The 24,167-nt window shown below is 44.7% G+C and overlaps 1 protein-coding gene across 2 annotated transcripts in view; it reads right to left on the bottom strand.

The window, feature by feature from the left end:
* CTNNBL1 (catenin beta like 1) overlaps nucleotides 1–24,167 on the bottom strand; it is a 161,561-nt gene that overhangs the window by 16,442 nt on the left and 120,952 nt on the right. For both annotated transcript variants that reach the window (XM_040247338.1, XM_040247337.1), the window contains exons 12-13: nucleotides 10,874–10,971; nucleotides 9,103–9,183 (exon numbers count right to left, since the gene is read on the bottom strand). In XM_040247338.1, coding sequence (XP_040103272.1) covers nucleotides 9,103–9,183; nucleotides 10,874–10,971 — 179 coding nt within the window. The remainder of the gene's footprint in view (nucleotides 1–9,102; nucleotides 9,184–10,873; nucleotides 10,972–24,167) is intronic.

Genomic DNA, 24,167 nt, shown 5'->3' on the forward strand with positions numbered 1-24,167 from the left:
CACTAGAATGGCTATAGAGAACCATATTGGCAAAGTATTGTGAAGCCAAGTTGCAGCTTAGTTGGGGAAGAAGACTGAAATCTATTAGCGCTGTAAACACCAGTCTCAGGGTGCGGAGTGTACAGGGCCGACTTTTGTCTTCCTTGATTTGATCTTCTTGAAGGTGCCTTTTAGCTTTGAAAACCTGTGGCAAATCTAGGACTGAAGCACCTTAACAGCCAGAAGCAATGGGTTTTTACCCACATATGGGTAAATCGATAGACTGGAGCTGTTGACAGACAGTGCTCCGAGACAGTCAGAAGAGCCACTGGGAGATATGCCTCCAGTAGTCGTCACCTCAACAGCAAATGGTGAGCACTGACAATTAGCTCATCCTGTCATCAATAAAGTAACTTCCCTGTAAGAAAGAGACAACTCTTGGATTTGCTGGTACATTAGAGGGGCTATTTTAAAACAATATGAGTGTGTAAACTGAATGCTCTTAAAATGGGAATATGATTAATAGAGATTAAAGAGAAATTCCCCCAAACCAGTAGCCTCCTTAAATATGGTAAAGATATTGTACTTTACAAAATTTCTAACTGAAAATCTATATACACATTGAACTGTATTTGAAATAGGGCATGAGAGTTAAGATTTAAAGGATGTCTTCCACAAGCTAATGCACTCAACTCTCATGTTTGAGAAGAGGGGAGGTGACCGTCTTCTCTGTGAAGCAATGACAACTCAACATCCATGTATGGCATTTTTTTTACTTTTCAGAGCAGAGGACCTGCATTAACCTCACTTGCTGTATATGCCTGGTGTTGTGTGTGCATAGGAAATACCATTTTCAGATTTCACAGATGGAAAAACTGAGATAGACATCAAATGACTGTCACTGAGTTTTGCTTAGAGACTTTAGTGGGATATGATTTCCTAGTCTAAGACCTTTTCCTGTGAGTCCTTTCACTCTGAGAAAGGATGGGCGAGGGACTCCTCTGGTGCGCCAGTGGTGAAGAATCCGTCTTGCAATGCAGGGGACATGAGTTCAATTCCCGGTCAGGGAACTAAGATCCCACACGCTACAGAGGAACTAAGCCTGTGTCACACCTAGAGAGTCTGTACACCACAGAGAAAGGTTCTGAATGATGCAACAAAGATCCCACATACTGCAACTAAGACCTGACACAAACAAATAAATAAATATGGGGGGAGGGAAGGATGGGCGGGAAAAATGGAATAATAACAGCAAAATTTCCTGGGTCCTCACTGTGTATCAGGCACTGTGCTAAGCACTTTCATGAATTTCTCACTTTTCCTTAAACCCCAAGAGGTAACAAGAATCATAACTATTTCCACTTTCAAATAAGAAACTGAGGTTTAAACAGGGGAGAATTCTCCAAAGGTCACAAAGCTCAGAGCTGAGTAAGTGTCGGAGACAGGATAAAAACCCACATGAGTCTGGCTCCAAGCCTGTGATCACTTCCCTAGTTCAAAATGGCTTTGTTTTATAGACCTTTTCCAGTATTAGCCTATGAGCAAATAGATGGGGTTTTTCTTCATGCTGTATCTGGGAACCACTGCAAATGACCAGCATTAAATGTAAGATCATCTAGCTCCTTTGCCTTTTTCTTATAAATTGAAGAAACTTATTAAAAAAAAACAAACCATGAAAAAACGAGGAGGGATCTCTAGCTAGACTAGCAAATTCCACGTGTAATTCAGGAGAGTTAAAAAAAAAAAAACAAAAAAAGACAATCTGAAAGGTTTTACTTTGTTCATTTCATAAGAGAGGGCTAGAATAAAAACTTAGATGGTAATTCATTCAGTGAATAGCGCATTAAGTAGAACAGACTGCAATTCAGGGCAGCATAAGCCTGTTTGGGGGCTGCTAAAATAAACAGATTCATCTCCAAAGACACACACAAGGAGGTGGTGCGTATGGCATCAAGGTGCCATTGCTGCAGGGGTGTGTGTGCGCTCCCCTCCCAGCCACATCCTCACTTTAAATGTTAATCTGTCTTCAGAGTGCTACCAAATCACTACCTTGCCAGGTGCCTCTATCTCTTTCCGCAGGCAAGTCACAAGCCTCCAAATGAGCGTGTGGATGCCACTTCTAATCTGCCCCTGACAGGCGGCCAGCTGCCCCTCGCTGATGGAAGGAGACAGTCATAAAAGAAGCTGCTATGAAGCCAATAGGAATCCCTCTTTCCTTAATAAGCGGGGACATGGCTCAGAACCCCAGCGGGGGTCACTGCTACTGTGTAGTCATGGGCAGGAACTGCCCCACCACTGAGAAAAGGCCAATTTCCCTTTTTCTTCCAGAGTAAAGGGAGAGACAGGTAAGTGGAGAAGGAGGAGACACAGCCAAACAAAATCTTCTTCCAAGGGCTTCTGAAACAGGGCAGACTGTGAGAGAGGAGACAAGGGCCTGCAAGTCATTTTCAGCAGCGGAAGCAGGCTGGAGAATTAGTGAAAGGGATTTGTTTCTGTTTTTCTGGGAATTTACAGCTAACTGATAGCAGCTCTGATAAGAATCCAAGGGTATCAGGCCAGAGTTTGCAAAGAGAAGAGAGACTATGTGTTAGGCCAGCCTTAACACATGAGCCTGTGCCACTCAAATAAAGCCAGCATGAAAACTAACACACACACATATACACACCAGGTAAGGCATTCCCCAAAAGAATGGCATCTGTGGGGGGCAGAGCTGGGATTTAAACCTGGGCTATACGATGCCAGGGTTCACGTTCCTTCTATGGTAGGTAGCACGATGCCTCCATCACAGGTGGCGTCACATCAACCAACTAAATGTACTAAAAACAAGCAAGCCGACTGCTAGACTACTCATTCACTGGATTTTGACAACATATAAGACAGCCTTGTGGCTCCGTGGTAAAAAATCTGCCTGCCAAGGCCGGAGAGGAAAGAGGTGCAGGTTTGACCCCTGGGTTGGGAAGATCCCCTGGAATAGGAAGTGGCAACCTGCTCCAGTATTCTTGCCTGGAAAATCCCATGGACAGAGGAGCCTGGTGGGCTACAGTCCACGTGGTTGCAAAGAGTTGGACACGACTGAGCACACACACACTCTCCCAAGCCAGCCTCAAGAAAACCAGAGCTTCTGTGAAGTGCTGTGGGAGAGACTGTGAGCCCACTGAGAGAGGACAGAGGATGAGAAAAGCAAAACTGAGTGCTCAGGACCAGGAGCTTTCCTGGTGGTCCTGTAGGTAAGACTTCACTTTCCAATGCAGGGGGTATGGGTTCGATCCCTGTTCAGGGAGCTAGGATCCCACAGGCCTCGTGGCCAAAAAAACCAACACATAAAACAGAAACAGTACTGTAACAAATTCAATAAAGACTTTAAAAATGGTCCACATTAAAAAAAAAAACAAACTTTAAAAGAATGCTCAAGGCCATCCTGCAAGGGAAGAGGTAGAGGAGTTGGGCCAGGACCCAAGTCCCCCAACTAGAAAGGATTGTGATTGGGAAGGGGGCAAGCAGGGAGGGAGGAGAGAGCGGGGAGTGGGCATTTGGCTAAATCTGCCTCTAGGAAAGAGGGAAGCAGGAGGGAGGGGAAAGCACTACCCCACCCCCTCCCCCACCAGCTCTGGCTTCTACTGCTGTAAGCTGTGGCCTGCCAAATTCATAGACTGAGAAGTTTGGGAACCACTGTTCAAGGAACAGCTGAGAGGAGCTCTCAGCAGGATTCCCTTTTTTTCTGGCTTGCCCAGAAGCTTCCAGCACAGTTAGCAGAAGACCTGACTGCAGTCTCACACTTCCACTGTCTACACGGCTTGGTAGGTGCGCCTTATGATCACGGACCCCACTCATCTGCTCCTGCGCTTTACCTCCTTTGTACAAATCTATAAATGAGTGTCAAATGCTAAGGAAATCGTCAAAGTCTGTCTCGGCCATTAAGTCCTGTGGATACTGTTTCATTACAAGAAGTCCGTCTTTCTCTTTCCAGGATAAAGCCTGGGATGATTTAACTGTGGCAAAATTAGCATGCAATTTGTAAGTCATTACGGTGCAAAGTATGTGGTGAGAAGGCTTTATTGAATAAACCTGCTGAGAATAATTTTCCCAGGAACTAAAAAAAGGAAAACCTCTCTCCAAGGCTCTTTCCTTCCTCTTTTAAAATCCCTGCCAGTACCTAAATAATTATCTCTTATTTCTGACATGCAGAAGCCTGGCATCCCTGTACATTGAACCAGCAGAAGCCAGGAGAAACCCACAAGAAGTCAGGACATCTGCCTAACAACACGGACCTTGGTATTTTCTGGGCTTCTTGTTGCTTGGGGAGTCAGGTGAAATCTGCTGAGACAAGCATCCTGGATATTTACAGACCACAGAGAATTGCTGCTTACTCCAAGAGTCTCAAGAATTACATGCCCTTTAAAAGTCCAGGTCAAATCTTGTTAACCAGGAAGCCCCAGGGTATGTTCAGATACTTTGTGGCCCTGGAGTCTCACGGACACTGAATATAACATGAGAAAGCAGTGGACAACTGCCCAAGACGTGGCAGTCTTTGCTACTTAACAGATTCTTGCAGTAACGCGACTGAACTGAGTCTGTATATAATACAATTATCAGTCTGTCCTGCAGATGCTTCTAAATAAGAGGTTTTTAATACAGCTACAGATATGCCACAGAATGTACACAGTTGTAGAAAATATTTTTTTGATGATGGGGCTATTCAGAGAAAATACAAATTAGGGTTAACAATGAGAGTTTAGGTATAATGTAGGAAACTCTGGACTCTCTATCTTCCTGATACCCAGAGACAAATATTAATTTTAACTCATGAGTAGTTGTCTTTCATTTATTGCATGTTAGTCACTAAGTAGGTCCTGGGAACATGATGAACAAGAGGGATGAGAGTCGCATAGAGAGAGAGTCAACAAATGTATAAAGTCATCACAGGTCAGGAAGAAGCACTGGCCGTTGGGGTGCGCTACTTCACACGTGGCCGGGGGGTCACTCTGAGGGGCTGACATTTAGGCTGAGACCTGAAGGTGGAAGGAGGCACCAGCTTGAGAAGAGGCAGGACAGAGGGAGAAGCAAAGACTAGGAGAGAGGAAGCTAAGGCACAGCAGCAGGAGAGGAAGGAGGAGAAGTGGGGGGTGGGGGGTGGGTCTGAGATCCCACACAACCACGCAGCACAAGGGAAGGAAGAAAATACGTGTATGCGGAAGGCTGGAGGTAGAAACAGTCCTCACAGAGAAAAAAGGAAAGGTTCTCCCGCAACTCTCCATGCCAGGACCCGTGAAAGCAGCTTTCACCTGTGTGATATCTATGCCACCGAATTCTGAAATGTGTAATTCCTCACACACCCACAGGTTGAGATGTGCACCTCAAAAAACAGAACACCAGAAAGGAAGAGAAGAAAGCTGGAGAATGAGGCTGTGCGTCTGTAGTCGGAGAACCGAAGCAGCCTGGCTCTAAAGTCCATGCTCCCCCATCACACCTTCTGTTCCTGGAATATGACTTAACAGTTGCCCCCAAACTTAACTTGGCCTCCCACTGCTGCTGCTTTGCTCCTGTTCCTGGAAATGCCCTGGATGTCCCCTTTTGAGGTGCAGCTCGGCTTCTGCCTCATCTGCAGAACTGTTCGGGGTGACTCGAGGTGCAGATGGCTCCCCCTGCGCCCTGGATTCGCCCAGCCCTCGGCAGCAGTAGCGGTGCTCCCTGGCCCCTTCTTCTCTCGACACTTGAACCTGTGCTCACTGCAAGCCGGTGTCGAGCTTGTAGCACCTGCACAGAGCAGGTGCCTGAGAAACACATGCCACATTGACGGGATTCTTTTCTGTGAATCTTGGTCAACTGTAGACCCGTGGACGTCTGCACGGTGCCCATGGCAGTCTGAAGTCTGCAGGGACAGCGTGGCTCCGAGACACTCAGACTGTCAATACCTGATCCCCCTTCTCTTGGTCAATTTATTTAAGGTGTTTTTGTTGCAGGCCTGGCACAATATATGAGATATTTATTTCTTACAGATCTGATAGTCAACGTTATCAAGAAAAACAAGGATTCAATTTGGGTCAACAAATATTTGCTGCATTCCCAGTAGGTGTGGAACATTCAAGTTTAAAGGGAGTAGGCTGGAGTGAGGCAACAAACACGAGAAGACTACATGAAGGAGAGACAGGACAGAGGTTGTTTGTTCCGAGTCCCTTTATACCTGGGAGGCAGCTTCATCTGGCAGGAGGAGCCTGAGTGCTGGCAGGGTGCACTGCTCACAAACGCACCCCTCAGCCCCAGCCCGCCCCGACCCTCTGAGCAACACCAAGGCTGCTGGGCACTGACAGCCTTGGAATGTTTGCCAGGGCCCAGCTGAATGGCCTTGGCATCAAGGAGACAGATGTTTGTCAGGGAATGGCAAGGCCCCGCACCTGTGGCACACAGAAGCACTGGGAATGCTGGGGAGAATGGCTGCAGCCATTATTCTCCATCAGTGCTAATCAATTTCATACCCTCTTCAATGCTGATAATAGATAATCTTGTGGGAAGCAGGCCAAGTTTCCTAACAGCTCCATGCAACCTGCTCCCTGATGCCCAACAGCTTACTCTGGTCTCTCTCAGAAAACAAAACAATACCCCTTCAAAAAAAAAAGAAAAAACAACAACAAGCAAAAACCAAAGCTTATTCTAGCTGAGCCTCAGACAAAGCACCTGATGCTTTGGTCTGCCAATGCTCTGGTCTGCTAGGACAGCTCCTTCTGGGTTATTTGGGAAGGAGGATGCTCTTAGGAACAGGGCGGCCTGGCTTACTTAACACTTACACAGGAATTTCAAAGGAAGCTAGGAAAATCTAGTAACAGCAGCAGCTAAGTACTAAGCAAGGTACTGACATGTTTTATGCTTGGTCTTCATAACAGCACTGAAAGGGAGGTGTTAGGTCCATTTTACAGATAGAACATCAAAGCTCAGAGCGGGGACTTCCCTGTAAGTCCAGTGGTTAAGAAGCTGCCTGGCAACATAGCGGACACGTGTTTGAATCCTGGTTCGGGAAGATCACACAATGCCTGGAGCAACTAAGCCTCTTGAGTCCTAGCTCCACAACAAGAGAAGCCACTGTGATGAGAAGCCCTCACACTGCAACGGAGAACCCCAGCTCACTACAACTAGCCTGTGTGCAGCCCCCCCCCTCCAAAAAAAAAGTTGGAGGAGGTCAACTCATTTGTCCAAGGTCTCAGAGCTAGGAAGCGGCAGAGCTCAAGTTCAAATCCAGGCTTATCTGGCTCCCTACGCCTCTCACTTACCTTTCCACTAGACTGCTGCTATACAGATGACAGCAGCTAATCAACCTCTTATTGTGCTTTTCATTTATCCCATTTTCAAAAAATGGCAGAGTTACCAAAGTATGTTCACCTGAACCTGAGGGAAAACATTAAGTTGGAGGGGACTTGAGAGACTCCTCTGCTGAAGCCATGTTATAGCTAAGAACCCAAGCTACATGAGGCGTGGTGACAAGATGAGGCAAGGGGTGAATTTGAGGTAGGTGCCTGCACTCAAATCCTAGTCCTCGGACTCCCAGGTGTCCCTGCTACCAGCCCTGAAAATCTCCTTCAGCAGATAACTTGGGGGATGCCATCAGAGCTGGCGTTCTAGTTGTCCTGGGGCTGTCTCCCTACAAAAGTCTAGGGAAAGTTCAATCTATTTCTAATTACCGTTCAGTCCAAGAAAAAGAATACATTACCCTGGCATTTTAACAATCACTAAGTATCGACCACGTACACGCTGCTGTAAAGGGAAGAAAAGATAGAAGAGGAAAGTTTAAGCAAAGAATAAAACAGAGGGGCTGATGTGTGTGGAATGAAAGGACTGTGTGTAGAATATGCTGGTATCCGAAGTCCAGCCTCAGAATTTAGAGTCTGCCACTTGTCTCATCATATAAAAGAAGACAGTCCCAGTCAATCAATCCAACCAATCAACAAACATCCGAGGACTCACCAGGTTTAGAGAGCACAAGGAAACCACAAGAAGGATACAGGTGGTTACTGTCTCCTGCTATTTATAAATGAAGGGATATTTTGTGAAAGGGAATGGGTAGCTAAGAAGGACACAGACAACAAGGTCACTGTCTTCCCCAAGCTCTAGTCTCTCACCCTGGCCTGAGGCACAGCTTGAGGGAAGATGCTTTGCGATTCCCAATGCACACAGCTCTGCCTCACGGCTGGCTTGCCCCAGCAACACAGAAGGCGGGGCTTCGGAGGCACGTGCTCCCACCAGTGAGGCTCCAAAAAGTCTCAAGTGTGTCTTTAAGGCAAGAAGAGTGAAAAAAGAGAGTGATACAGCAAATCAAGATTGCAAAGAAAACGACTCTGAAAAAAGCAAGAAAAGGATTGTTTTGTAACCTGACCGAAGACTTTAGGGAAGAGAACACAAATGTCTTTAGGGAACAGAACACAAATCAGACATTAACCCACAGATGTGGAAACCTGTCCTGATTAAAGAGACAGACGAGAAAGCTGCCAAGGCCAGAGGTGGCAGAGGGCAAAACAGAAGAAGGAGGTGAAAACACAGGCGGCAGGGTAACATCTGTGCTAAGTCCGGCCCCGCAGGAAAGACAGCTAGCAGGTTTCACCTCTCCCAGCAACCAGCGCATCAGACAGTGCGGCTCAGCCACCGTGACCCGGAGTGCGGGCCAGGCCGCGGAGCTCTGGGCTCCCTTCTCTAGGTCTCCAGGTTCCATCTGCAAATGCAGGAACTGCATTCAGTGACCTCCCAGCTTCCTTCCAGTGCCTCCCTATGGCTACTGAAGCCAGCAAGTGTGTGTGCCAAGACACACTCTGCCAGGGTGGTACCAAGTCACAGCACTGTGCCTTGGTCAGATTTTCAAGGAGGAGCTCTTGTCAGGGGTACCTGTGCTACCACCCAGACTCCCAGGTCGGCCCTGCCTTGACCGTACACATCCGCCCTCATTAGAGACTTTAATCCTGTTAGAAGAGCAGTTACAACTGCTGGCAGACCGTCCCCTGCTCAGCATGACATGCTAACTGGCACATGAGGGCAGATGGCATCTTTGTCCTGGCCTGTCCACTGGGGAGATACGGGGTGCACAGGGGCCCAAATGGAATGCAAGTCAAGAAGAGCTGGCAAGAGACAGGCAGGGATACATACGTGCTTTTCCCCTTCAATCTTCTTGTCGGCCACCTGCACTGCATCCAGATACTTAAAATGCAGTTCCATCAGCCTGTCAACCTGAAAGAGAGGTGTTTCACAGGCGTGAGTGAGAAGGGAAGAGAATATCAGGGCAAGAGAACAGCAGAGCTCCTATTCATCTCACTGGCTCCACACAAAGGGAGGGCCCCTCTACCACTTCTCACTCTGGATCTGAGCTTTGCCTTGGAATGGATCAGGAATGGATCAAACAGCTGGGGCAGAACAAAGCAAATGCTTAGCATGGATACTGAACACAGGTCCATTCCTGAAGGACATCATGTGTTCCCAGCCCTCCTTGGACTCCCCTGAATTCAAGCTGTTAAAAACAAATAAATCAATAAAAATCCAAGTCCCTTCTTGCAAAGATGAGGAGCTTGAAGTTACATACTTGATATTCACTCAGAACTTTACTGAAACTTCTTTTTTTCAAACTGAAACCTTTCATGTTTGGATTCTGCCCCAGAGCTAATCTTTTTTTAAAAAGGTCTGAGTAAAATCTCTTTAGTTGCTTTTGAGTGAGAACAGAGTGCAAGAAAAACTCCTTCAGCAACTTAAAAAAAGCCCTGACTTTTGCTTAGCAGTAACCTAAAAACCAGTTTCAAACTTCACAAAAGTCGCTTCAAATATGGCCCAAGGAACACTCAGTAGGTTTGAAAAAGTTTCTTTTTTTCTCCTTAGACTTCCAAGAGATTGAAGGAACACTGTGAAGCCAGCCTAGACTTCTGACCTTTTTTTACTGGGTTGGCACCACCATGGCTGTTGGTAACCCTGGAATTTACCCAATGTGTTGTGTGTGTGTGTGTGTGTGTGTGTATGTGTGTGTATTTATGTGTCTATGTGCATGCGTGAGCACTCCGTCACTTAGCTGTGTCCAACTCTTTGCGACCCCATAGACTGTAGCCCACCAAGCTCCTCTGTTTATGGGATTCTCCTGGCAAAAATACTGGAGTGGGTTGCCATTTTCTCCTCCAGGGGATCTTCCTGCCCAGGGACTGAAACAGCATCTCTTGTGTCTCCTGTATTGGCAGGTGGATTCTTTTATTACTGAGCCACCTGGGAAGCCTGTTTACCCATGGGCTGGTATTAATAATAGATGCTACTTCAACATGGCATCAGACAGGAAGACTGTGCCCACACCTTCCTGGTTAACAAGGAAGACCCTGAAATCTTACAGGTTTCAGTTTACAAAGTATTCTCATATCCACTATTTCCTTAAACATTAGAAAAACCTGATAAGGTAGGCAGGGAAGCTAGAGAGCAATCCTAATTTTAAGGATGAGGAAACTAACACATAGACATTAGATGATGTCACCAGGGTGACACGACTGCTAAGATGTTCTCTGTCCTAACCTGATGGCCTTTTTCTTTTTTTTCAGATAACAGTTGCATTTACTTCTATTACTTATAAGGCAGCAAATGGTTTCACTGCATGTTAAGAATTTTTAAAGCACTGACTTCATCTTTTCCTCCTTGTCTTAATGATCCATAATGGTACATTAGTGCATACAGAAATGGTTTCAAAATATTTGGGGTTGGGGAAATTGCATTTGGAAATGAGAGGCAGGATAACCAGAAAACCCTCTGAGACCCAGAGCAATGGGGCCCAGATGCTGGAGAGGACATTTTAGGGCAGGATCACTCTGCCTAGCACTCCTCAGAGGGCACTGGGGAGACAGCCCTTTTCTCCCCTTGGGTCCTGACCCCTTCTTACAGTCCACCAAGCACCTACCTTCTCACTGTCATTTTCAGTGAATTTATTCAGAAGCCGGGTCCGCTGCTGCCCTCTCAGGTTCCGCAGGAGGGAAGCGAGGATCGAACAGACATGCTCTGGGTTGGGAAGGAGAAAAGAGAACATGCTGTGATCAGAGCAGTAATTATTACCTCTCTTCAAGCCTGATCTGGTTCTATTGAAGGAGGAATAAGTAGGCCTTCCCTGACTGCTGCTATTGATTAATAAGACAAGAACCTAAACTGTGTCAATGGAAAACTAAACTGATTTTCACAGACAGCACAAGAAATATATTCAAAGGGGATTACATCCCCAAGGACAACTTGAGCAACTGAATCAAAACTAAGTTAGAATTTCTGTTCTGCCTGGAATTAATTGAGTTCTATTGTCCACAACAGACCTCAAACTAATCTCCCCATTTACAGAAATAACCCGTGAACAGTGTATGAATACTAACCATGAGGGGAGCACGTGATGAACAAATAAGACACGTTCTATCATACTCTCAAATCATCTTAAAACTTTCCCAAGCAAATATCCCAGAATTAAATCAGAAATATGATGGGGTCCCAGAGCTATCACTTACATTCTGGTGCAGCTATAATACTTACCTGTTTAAAGACAGCTGGATAGTAAGTACTTCAAAACGATAACTGGTTTTTTTTTTCAGTTCACATAACCTATGGGCTTCTATTATTCTAGCCAGGGCAGAAGAGGGTAATTGAAGGGTATATTATAGGCTTTAGCTGTTAAGAGGTTCTGTTCTTTAAAAAGAATTTTTAAAAATTAAGAATAATGACCTTGAAAAGGAGATGGCAGAAAAACGTTTATTTTGAAATAAAATGCCCACAGTGTGGGCAACAAACATTCTGTTTTGAAAACTGAGTGAAGAACACTTTCATATGCCAAATTTACCGTGGGTTCTCAAAAAGTCATCTGATTATTAAAATCACAAGGAAGAATTCTTATGGTAGTACAGTTACAATTTTGTATTTGTTTTTTTCCTCACTTATATCAGAAGCATTCCTCACTACTTCCTTTCCCCAATCTCCTAATGCAAGAGTTACTCACCTTCTTCCAGCTGCATTCACCTCCCTGGGGATCTCATCTAGACCCACAGCTTTAAAGACCAGCTGCAGGCATGTGTGCCTGGTTGCGTCCGACTTTTTGTGACCCCATGAACTGTAGCCTGCCAGGCTCCTCTGTCCATGGGATTTTCCTAGGCAATAATACTGGAGTGGGTTGCCACTTCCTACTCCAGGGGATCTTCCTGACTCAGGGATCGAACCCGCCTCTCTTGTGTCTCTTGTGTCTCTTGCATTGGCAGGCGGATTCTTTACCACTGGGCCACTTACGTGCTGACTACTACCAAACTCTACAGGTCAGTTCTGTTCTCTGAACACGGGTTCACGCATTCATCCGTCTGCCTGCTCTCTCCACGTGGTTGTCTAACAGGTCCTTTGAACTGAACATGTCCAAAACCAAGCTCCTGGCCCTTCTCCTTAGACCTGTGCCCACAGTCTTATCCACTGAGTTAACGGCAAGCATGCTCTCCAGTTTCTCAAGTCAACACAGCGGCGATACCCTTGATTCTCCTCTTACACATCCCACAGAAACCTTGTCAGCTGTACCTTCAAATTACATCCAGAATTCCATCCCTTCTTACTGCTGCCCCCGCCACGCCCTTCATAACTCTCGCGCACAGTACTGGGAATACTAACAGCCTGCTTGTGGGACTCTGCGCCCACCCTTGCCCCCTTCGCCTTAATCTCCATAGAGCGGTCAGTTAAAACCTAAGTCACACCCTATCACTGCTCCGTGTAAAACCCTCTGCTGAGCTCCAACTCATTCAGACTACATGCTGCTTTCTAATGTCAGACATGATCCTGTCCTGGGACCTCTGTGCTTACTGCTCTCCCTGCCTGAGCTACTCCTCACCAGGATATCTACGTGGCTCAGTCCTCAGACCCAGTCCTACTCAGCTGTCCTCTTCTCAATGAGGCTTTTCTTTGGCTACCCTATTTAAAAATGAAAAGCCCCAGTGCTGCCTATTTCCAAGTCTTACCAGCTTTATTCTTCCCTTCAGCATGCATTACCTTCTAACATGCTGTGGAAATTACTTATTTGTTTTGTTTACTGCTGCCCTTCAATTAGAATATAAGCCCCTTGAAGGAAGGGATTTTAGTCTGCTTTGTTCACTGATATATTCCTGGCCTCACAACAATGCCTGGCACATAGTAGGTGTTTCAGAAATACTTGCTGAATGTATGGGAAGAAAGCAGGTTTACAGTGCAAGTTTTTGGTGGTAGTGGTGGGAGGTGCGGAGAACCAGACAAACAAACCACTCTTGAATTCTTGGTATTTTTCAAATGCCTTTGTATAGCTTTCACCTTTTGTACACAGTGCCTATCCCAAGTTCAGAGTAAGAACACCCATGCATTGGTAATATACTCATCAGTTACAAAACGGTCCTTAAAGATATTTTGCATTTGGGAATGAGTGGATGACTTTTTTTCCTAGGGAGGCATGAGTTTGAATAAATGATCTCTAATCAGTAGATTCACTTTTTTAAGGATAAAGTTTTTCATACTACGCTGTAGAGACAGAGGTATTAAACAGCTTCTCAAGGTGACTCCAGGGTCACCCCAATATCTTTCTGCTAACTTTTGTTGTGAAGCTGGGATTGAGGTGTTTTAATCTCCATCCTGAACAAAAAGGAGGGGGAAGGGAACAGGAGCGGGGAGAGATGAGAAAAAACATCCTGAACCTAAGGTAAGGACAGTGAACCAAGACGGCTCAGCTCAGGGCGACAAAGTAGAACAAGAAATGATGTCTTTGGAGGCTCATGGCAGGCAAAACAAACAAACAAACAAACAAACACAAACAACTTCTGTGTATATCAAGGGGAAAAGATTACGGAAGGAAGACGGGGGGATATAATCAGTTCTGTAATCTTGGGCCAAACAACCGATGTGGCTCTGATCTCCAGCTGGTGAACAGATGTGGGACAGGTCATAATAAAAGCAGTGAATTTTAACAAGCTTAGTTCTGAAACTTTGAAATTACTCAGCATGACAACTGTTAACAACCTCCATGTATGTGTGTATATATATATATGTGTATGACAATCTGACAACCATAGAAGAAGGAAAAAAAAAGATCAGCCCGGAGATCTCACAGATTATCTGGGCCAAATCTCTCATTGTACTGATAGAAAAATCGAGGTCCAGAGAGAAGTGGCTTGTCCACACAGCTAACTGGTGAAAGAGGCAGAACTCAAACTTCAGATGACTCAGTCATTCACTGACCACTGATCTCTGTGCTTGACAAGCACTTGGTGATCAGAGCTTCCAAACACAGTCTCCCTAACCTTAAGGAGGTGCTCATTTCATGGCGAAAACAAAACAAGAACTACAGTGCAGTGTGCCAAGTTTCATCGCTGAGGTCGGCAGCGGGATGGGAGGAGCACAGACGAAGCACAGCGGACCTAGAGGGATTCCCACTGGAGGCAAGGAGCAACTGAAAATCATAAAAGCAAACCAAACAAACGAGTCATGGCTGACAACTAGGTAGAGGAGACAGAGCAGTCCAGGAAGAGGGCGCCATATACGCAAAGGCCAGTGTGGATGGAGTGTCACCTGCACGTGAGGGAGGCGAGGCCAGTCAGGTTGGGGAGAGTCTGGAGAGAGAAGTCACAAAAATCCACAAGTGAATTTTAAGCTGGAGACAGACAATACTCAATAAGGGTTTAGCTCAATCCTTGGCTGCTAGATTCCTTTCAGAGATCAAGATCAGGAAAATATTTCTCTTTCCTGATGAATTTTTTGTTTACCTGAGTTCCTGCTTTGCTTTGGCTACCAGGAAGCTCAAAGATGAGTCTATATTCAACCACAGGAATCAATTTTTAAAAACTGCTTTACTATTGATCCCTTCTGTCCTCCACCAATGAATTTTTAAAATCAAAGTGATGGATGCATCATTAATGGTTATATAGTTATGGTTAAAAACCAAACTATACAAAAAGGTATAAATGTCCTTAACAATTATTCACTGAGCATGTACCAATACATTTCCATACCCCCACTTCTCTTACTACCCTGTTCATTTCTTCCAAATGACAAAAAACTACTAAGTATCTTGTGTATATTTACAGGGGAGGGGAAAAAAATGTATCTACATACACACACACACATAGGTTTTTTCTATATCTTTCCGTATCAACACATTTTTTATTTTAAATGGTTATGCAGAATTTCGCTTATTTATCATAATTTAACTAATGTCCCCAATAGTGGTTATTTTACATGGTTTCTAGTTTTATGTTGTTTTGTTTTTGCTGTTAGAAATAATGCCAAAATGAAAATCCATGAACACACACTGTGGCACTTATACCTTTATTTCTGGCATGGATACACTTTTGCATGCACCCGTGTCCTTGCCTGGAGAATCCCAGGGACGGGGGAGCCTGGTGGGCTGCCGTCTATGGGGTCGCACAGAGTTGGACATGACTGAAGTGACTTAGCAGCAGCAGCAGCACTGGAAGTGGGTGAGTCAAAAGCTATTGACATACATAATGTTGAAAAACTAAAAGAAAGCACAGATGGACTGACCTAGGGCCTATGCTATTACAGCAGGAAGAGACGTCACTTCTATAGGCACAGGGTTGCGGTGGGGGGTGGGTGGAGAAAGGGGATACTGAAGACAGAAACACACTGGTCCGTTTTTACTGTATATATTGTTTCCTAGAAGCTGGAGATTACTTGGTCTACAAAATATTTCAAAAAGAAGCCCAAACTATTACCAGGCCAATTCAACTGAAGTACAGAGATTTGCCTATAGGAAATAAAGGACAGAGAAACCCAGAAAAAAAATTTTTTTTGGAAAGACACTGACCAATGGTCTTCCAAGAAGGCTGTACCAATTGACTTTCACTCTCAGTGTGTGTACGTATGCATTCTATACATATAAAAAGTTTTGATGATTACCTTTATTGCGTGGGAAGCATGTAACTTAGTAGGAAAAGCTTACATTTTGAAGTCAGACAACATGGTTTAAATCTAAGCTCCCACCACTTGCTCAAGAACGTGACCTTATTAAGTAAGTTAATTAACCAGTATGTGCATGTAGCTATGTGCTATGTAACATGAACATACACATATATCACACAAACACGTTGAGAGTGGAAGCATATTGTAAAAGAGTATCTGTTTTCTCATATCCTCACTCAGGTTGGATATTATCCAACTTAGAAATTATGACAACCTGGTAGGTGAAAAATGGAATCTTCTTTTGATTAGCAAGTTTTTGTTCTTGTTACGAACAAGGTCAAACTCCTTTGCTGATGTGTACTGACCATTTGTATTGCTCTGTGTGTGAAGTGCCTGGCCTTACACCCTTTGCCAATTTTGATTTCTATGAGCTCTTTATGAATTAAGAATATTACCCTTTTGTCTTTTACACTGCAAATATTTTCCCCAGTTTGACATCTGTCTTGACAAATTCTTACTAGAAGCCAAGATTTAGCACCGCCACATTGTTTTGCTGTAAATTGCTTCAAAATCCTATCTGAAAGTAAAAGTAAGCAGGGTACAATAATAACTGTCACCAGTTGACTGTGTATCTATAACAGCAGGATTGAGTCTGTATACAATATTTTCAATGAATCTTCACTAGTAAGCTATGAGCTATGAGAAAGGTACTACTCCTATTTCTGTATCATAATGCAGAATCCAAGTGTCAGTGTGGTTAATCAACTTACTTAAGGTCATGTCCTTCAGAGAGTGGTGGGAGCTGAGATTTGAGCTCATGTTGTCTGACTCCAAAACGTAAACTTTTCCTAACAGGTTACATGCTTCCCACATGTAAAAGGTAATCCAAAGCTTTTAATAAGAGATCAGAAACTAAACTGTGCAAAGCCCAAAACTGTGCTTCATGAGGAGCTCACTGAGTCCAAAAGATAGGTACTATGCAAATGTGGATGAAGGAAAAACTCAGCTGTTCCAATGAGAGGAAAATGAAGGGAAAGGCCATCTGCAGGTAAGACATGACTAACAACCCCTCTTTTCTCTTTTACTGAATCACTCTTTCCAGAAGTAATTTCTAGTAGAGTCCAAATCAAGATTGGAGCAGTTCTACAAAATACTGAACCAGAACTTCTCAATAATTCCCTTGTTTCATCTTCCTGATTAAGATGGATGAGGAACTGTAAGAAAATGTTCCTCTTTTTGGCTGGGCCTAGTGGCCTGCAGGATCTTAGTTCTCTGACCAGGGATCAAACTCGGGGCCCTGTTAGCAGAATCCTAAGTTCCAAAGAATAGCAAGGAGAGATAAGAAAGCCTTCCCTAGCGATCAATGTAAAGAAATAGAAGAAAACAACAGAATGGGAAAGACTAGAGATCTCTTCAACAAAATTAGAGATACCAAGGGAACATTTCACGCAAAGATGGGCTCGATAAAGGACAGAAATGGTATGGACCTAACAGAAGCAGAAGATATTAAGAAGAGGTGGCAAGAATACACAGAAGACTGTACAAAAAAAATCTTCATGACCCAGATAATCAAAATGGTGTGATCACTCACCTAGAGCCAGACATCCTGGAATGTGAAGTCAAGTGGGCCTTAGGAAGCATCACTACGAACAAAGCTAGTCAAGGTGATGGAATTCCAGTTGAGCTGTTTCAAATCCTAAAAGATGATGCTGTGAAAGTGCTGCACTCAATATGCCAGCAAATTTGGAAAACTCAGCAGTGGCCACAGGACTGGAAAAGGTCAGTTTTCATTCCAATTCCAAAGAAAGGCAATGCCAAAGAATGTTCAAATTACTGCACAATTGCACTCATCTCACACGCTAGCAAAATAATGCTCAAAATTTTCCAAGCTAGGCTTCAAGTACTGTGAACCGTGAAGTTCCAAATGTTCAAGCTGCTTTAGAAAAGGCAGAGGAACCAAAGATCAAATTGCCAACATCCACTGGATCATCAAAAGCAAGAGAGTTCCAGAAAAACATCTATTTCTGCTTTATTGACTATGCCAAAGCCTTTGACTGTGTGGATCACAACAAACTGTGGAAAATTCTGAAAGAGATGGGAATACCAGACCACCTGACCTGCCTCTTGAGAAATCTGTATGCAGGTCAGGAAGCAACAGTTAGAACTGGACATGGAACAACAGACTGGTTCCAAATAGGAAAAGGAGTACGTCAAGGCTGTATGTTGTCACCCTGTCTATTTGACTTAAATGCAGAGTACATCATGAGAAACGCTGGGCTGGAAGAAGCACAAGCTGGAATCAAGATTGCCGGGAGAAATATCAATAACCTCAGATATGCAGATGACAACACCCTTATGGCAGAAAGTGAAGAGGAATTAAAGAGCCTCTTGATGAAAGTGAAAGAGGAGAGTGAAAAAGTTGGCTTAAAGCTCAACGTTCAGAAAACTAAGATCATGGCATCCAGTCCCATCACTTCATAGGAAATAGATGGAGAAACAGTGGAAACAGTGGCAGACTTTTATTTTTGGGGGCTCCAAAATCCCTGCAGATGGTGATTGCAGCCATGAAATTAAAAGACTCTTACTCCTTGGAAGGGGAGTTATGACCAACCTAGACGCATAGTAAAGAGCAGAGACATTACTTTGCCAACAAAGGTCTGTCTAGTCAAGGCTATGGTTTTTCCAGTGGTCATGTATGGATGTGAGAGTTGGGACTATAAGGAAAGCTGAGTGCCAAAGAATTGATGCTTTTGAACTGTGGTGTTTGAGAAGACTTTTGAGAGTCCCTTGGACTACAAGGAGATCCAACCAGTCCATCCTAAAGGAGATTAGTCCTGAGTGTTCATTGGAAGGACTGATGTTGAAGCTGAAACTCCAATACTTTGGGCACCTGATGTAAAGAACTGACTCACTGGAAAAGACCCTGATGCTGGGAAAGATTAAAGGCGCGAGGAGAAGGGGACAACAGAGGATGAGATGGTTGGATGGCATCACCGACTTAATGGACGTGAGTTTGGGGAGACTCTGGGAGTTGGTGATGGACAGGGAGGCCTGGCGTGCTGCAGTCCATGGGGTTGCAAAGAGTCGGACATGACTGAGCGACTGAACTGAACTGAACTGAACCACCGGATGGTCAAGGAATTCCCAAGAGAATGTTCTTTGTATGTCTCAAAAAGATGAGGTATGGGGTGCTGGTGGCACAGAGAAAGTATCAGGAGCTGTAATTTTCACAAAAGAAAATGTAATAAACAAGAAGGATCATTTTTTTTGGAACTAGATAATATTAACATGCATTTCCATAACTCATCACAGCCTGGAGCAGGAGATACCTTGATCAATCGCAGTGGTGCACTAAGAACAAATGACATATACCTGTTTGCTTGGGATTTTTAAGTAAAGGACAGGCTGCCCATTTCAGGAGACCTGAATCTGACTATGTTCTTTCCGTCTCTCTCTTTCTCTGAGTGTTGTGGCTGGCTGTAGGTCACTGGTGCCTGCCAGATAGGAAAATACTTCATCTAGTATTTGTGCCTGTACGTGAGCACAAACACACACACACGGTTTCATTAGCCACTAATAAATGTAGCTTCCCTAGGAACAGATTTCAGCCCAAGGTGGTGTCAATTTTTCATGGACCAAGGAGATGGGGAGAGCTGCTGGCACAGAAAGCAGAGGAGATAACAGGTTTATCTGCTGGCCAACTCTGCTCAGCTGCTCTGTCATTTCGACAGGATAAAATGGAGGTGAAGGATGGCTATGGAGCTGTCAACACAGATAGGGTAGATGTGGTGGTTCGCACTGCAGAGAACAATCTCTACGGCAGGGCCCAGGAAGAAAAGAACATATGCTTTAGAAGGGTGGCTCTGGCCCATTCTTCCCCCAGATCAACTCCTCAGGGTCTCTCAAGAGTGATTAGCAATGAGTTAGATGCCCCCCAGGTATATTTAAAAAAAAAAAGTCGCTCAGTTGTGTCCGACTGTTTGCGACCCTATGGACTGCCAGGCTCCTCTGTCCATGGAATTCTCCAGGTAAGAATACTAGAGTGGGTTGTCATTCCCTTCTCCAGGGGACCTTCCTGACCCAGGGATTGAACCCAGGTCTCCTGCATAGCAGGCAGATTCTTCAGATGAGTCACCAGGGAAGCTCTGGTGTATATGCAAGGTATAAGCCTTGGTATATGCAAGGCTAAAAGTTTGATTCTCTAGGGTCAGTTAGAATTCTGTCATTTTCAGAGCTGAAAGGAGAATCAGTTCAATTCCTCTCGGATTTTGAGTATAGAAACAATAGACCTGATAAAGGATGTGATTTGCTTCCGGTCAAAAGTCACTTTCCAGGCCACTGAAATCTAGATCTGCAATCTGCGGCACCCCCCGCCACCCCCAGCACATTTTTTTCTTCTTAAAATCATGAGAAACACCTTTGAAAATCTGATGAACCCTGATGTATGCTACTGTCTCTCTCTCACACACACACACACACACGTCAGAGTGTTCTCATCTCTTAGGGATGCCTCTTTGGGTTAAGAACCCAGATAAGAAGTCTTTCCAGAATGGCACAACCAGACTGTGGCCGTCACTCTAACCAACCTCTTACATACAGTGTGTGCCAATTTTGCAGAGAGTAAGATGGAACTGCATTTCCCACCCTTATTCTTAAAGAAGAATGGTCCAAATCCCAATAGGCTAACATCAACTCGGTGAGGAGTTCTCTCAGCTCCCCAGGCCTGTAAACAAGTCGGTCTATCAGCGTCTGCTGCCGAGAGGGACGCTGAGGGGACTAACTTCCAGAACCTCCTCTAGAAACGTCAAATGAATGAACGGCTGATGTGGGGCTTTACGATCACATGGACTTGGATTCAAATCCTGCCTCTGGCATTCACTAGCTGGTTAGACTAAATCATGGGCATATTGTTCAGTTTCCGAGCCTCAGTTCTCTTATTTGTAAAATGGGGCTGTACCTTCTGTCTATTAAGTCTATTGTATTAAATGAGCCATGTGCACAGTAGGCACTCAACAGACATCGGTTCGAGACCCGCTGCACTGAAAAAGAGCATCACAAGAGATTCTCTCACCTAGGCACCTGCCGAAACCGTCACCTTGCTCCTTCCATGTTGCACCCTGATCAGTGCTGGCCTCTGAACGTGTTTCAGTCAGCCTGGGTTATTCTAACTAGCTCCTGCTGAGAAAAACAGGAACTTGAACCACTTGACTTTCTCAGCTGGTAGGGCTATTTTCTACAACTCAAGACTTGTTCTAACCCTAAAGTGGAACAAGGCCAACTTCATTCAGACTCTTTAATCCCACAATAAATTAAAATAAAGAGCTTTATGTGTGGTTGCCTTTATAGGAGCCAAATAATACAAGATTCTGGGAGACCTGTGGGCAGCCCTGAGGTGGGCAGTGGCTATTTACCAGTAGGCTGAAGGACACAGCACATCTAAGCAGAGATGGTCCTTTCTTTTAATAAAACTAAACATACTTTGCCATGGTAATCATTTGCCTTTTGATCTTGCTGCAAGAGCTGAAAACACAACACATGATCTGCAGAGGAAATGAAAAAGATGTTCTCCTTTATGAGTTTCGTACTCACAGACAACTAATCGCAGGGCACAAAGTAGTACATACACCAGCCATTCCTTTACTCAAACTTCTGAGTGCCCACTATGTGCCCGGCAAGGTACTGCAGAGATGGGCCTGCAGAGATGAAGGAGGATGGTCCCCTCTAGAGAAGCTATTCTGCAGCGTCTTATGAGCAAGGCTGGGTATATTACATGGCAAGGAAACGTCTGTGAGCTCACAGCTCCAAGTGTTCTGTGGTTAAGTTGTACACCGAAGCTAGGATTTTGGGTTCTAGGAGCACATTTAATTCCTGAAGCACAGATCTGAACCACATTCTCGAATCCTGGGACACATGGACTACTATTTACATTAACGAGTCTCCCAAGGTGAGGACTGGGGTGGGAATGGAAAACAGGGAAGAAGGTGACAAGGTGAAGAGTAACAATCTCCAAAGGTGACTTCCTCCTCTTTCCATGATCTGGATTTCGCGGCTTGCATCTCTGTTGGTGTTTTGGTCCCATGAGGCAGGGAAAGACCATATTCACCAGAAAGGAAGAGGAGGCCCTAACCAGCTGAGCTGGGCCACACAACGGTCTCTGGCATAGGAACGGACACTAATTCATTTATTCATAAGATAGACTCCTACAACATATAAGATACAGAGTTTGGGGACCGAGACAAGCAGACAAGAATTCTGCCCTCTAGGTGACTCAGGTATATTATGTCTAAAATTACTTGATAGAAAGTGACAGTGAAGGGGAAAGGGGCAGAAACTACTAGTGAGGCAAATACTCTTCCAGCGAGGATACCTGGGGCAACTGGTAGGCAAGATGGCACTTGGGCTGAGCCTTGAAGAAGAGAAGCAGGCAAGAGAAGAGCGATGGGAACAATGGTATTCCGAGCAGACGGACAAGCATGATGCAAAGGCAGGAAGCTGGAGGGCACAGAGTCCAGGCCAAGAACTGGGACGAGATCAGTGTGGCGGGAGGGAAGGGGATAAAAGGTAATTAGTGCGGCAGCCTGGGTGGGAGGGGGGTTGGGGAGATGATGTTTGGCTGAGTCCCTTTGCGGCTCACCTGAAACTCTCACAACACTGTGAATCGGCTCTACACCAATAAAAAAATTAAAAGTTGAAAAACAGAAAAGAGGTAATTAGGTTGGCAAGGTCAGGGAGGGTGCAGATCAAGGATAAATAGACATACTGGACTATGGAAAGTGGCCCCTAACCAATATTCTGATGGCCTGGCATTTAAATGTTGGCCCAGCATGGTTCATGGGGGAATAAATTCAGGGCTCCTCTGCCTACCCAGCTTCAGAGCCTGCATCTCCTTCCAGCAGCCCAAATGGTTAAGAATGATATGGGTCAGCCAGAGTTCTATTCTTAGCATGGAAATGGTCCCTGGACTTCAACCATCAGGCCCATGTCAAGGCAAGATTCTGCAGGGCCAGTTTAAAATTCCAGGCCATGCTGCAGAGCTGCCTTTGTTTCCATGGAACATTTGAGGCCATTAGCTCTTTTGTTTTAAGGAAATCACACAGAAGTGGTCTTCCCTCATTTCCAGAATTAAAACCATCTCTCTTTTATTGCTGAACCTTGCTGCCCACCTCCCCTCTGAGCTCCCCCAGATGGAGAGACATCCTGCTTTCTGGTAAGACTCTAGATGCAAACAGGATGTTTAAAATACCCTAATTAGATTGATCTTGATTTCAGTAGGGGTGTGCTGGAATACAGATTAATCTGTTCCATGCCTGGCACTGGCAGCTGAAGTAGCGGGAGACCCTGTCAAATCAAGCCATAACATCACACTCCTCTGTCTCTGTTATTATTTTTTTCCCTTTTTACATTTCATCATAATGGACATCTGCCTAGCAGGGGATGTGGTAACCCTAGAAGAGTCATGCGTGTGTGCTCAGCCACTCCAGTTGAATATTGATGCAAGGCAAATCGAACACTTTTCTCAAGACAGATGGATCTGTGTTAACATCTATATATAGCCCCTTTTAACACATACACAAAATACATACATTCCTATTCTTCAGAAACATTTGCTGAATCCTGGCAGGCACTGGGCTAGAGACTGGGGACTCAAACAGGCAACATTTACTGTAAACCTACTATGTGCCTATGTGTGCTCTGCATGTATTTCTTTATTTAATTCTCACAACAATCCTTTGAAACATGTTTATTATTCTCCCCATTCTACAGGTATGAAACTAGAGACTCGGGGAAAAAAAAATTGTCTCCTAGAGTTTCTCAGCTATTAATAACTAGGAAGTGACCTCATTAGTTCCACTATAATACAACTTGATTATTTTCCTCAAGTTAAAAAAAAAACCCAGTAAGAATACTAAAAAAGCATTCAGCTTTCTTAGCACTACCAATAAAATCATGAGATAGTTTCATTTGATAAAGTTTTCAAAATAGCTGACGCCTGGAAGGCTGTGGGGAGGGGAACCCCCTGCACTGCTGGTCCACGAATACTGTGGACGCAGTACTGAAACCACTCTTGCTGCGTGCATCTCCCCAACAGATGGTGCGCTCCTCCAGGGCAGGGACCACATCTTATTCAGTGTCTAGCCTTCAGTGTCTAGCCTTGTGCCAGGCATTCAACTAATACTGCATTTGACATCCTAACTAAACAGCATGGTAAGAGTTAGCTATCAGAGATATATCTGTATAAAAAAGAAATAATAATTGACTCCCTGACCGGGTCTGGATGAGCCAAACTTTGAAGGATGAGAAGGAAT

This window comes from Oryx dammah, unplaced genomic scaffold, assembly GCF_014754425.2.
Source record: "Oryx dammah isolate SB20612 unplaced genomic scaffold, SCBI_Odam_1.1 HiC_scaffold_10, whole genome shotgun sequence".
NCBI classification, from domain to species: Eukaryota; Metazoa; Chordata; class Mammalia; order Artiodactyla; family Bovidae; genus Oryx; species Oryx dammah.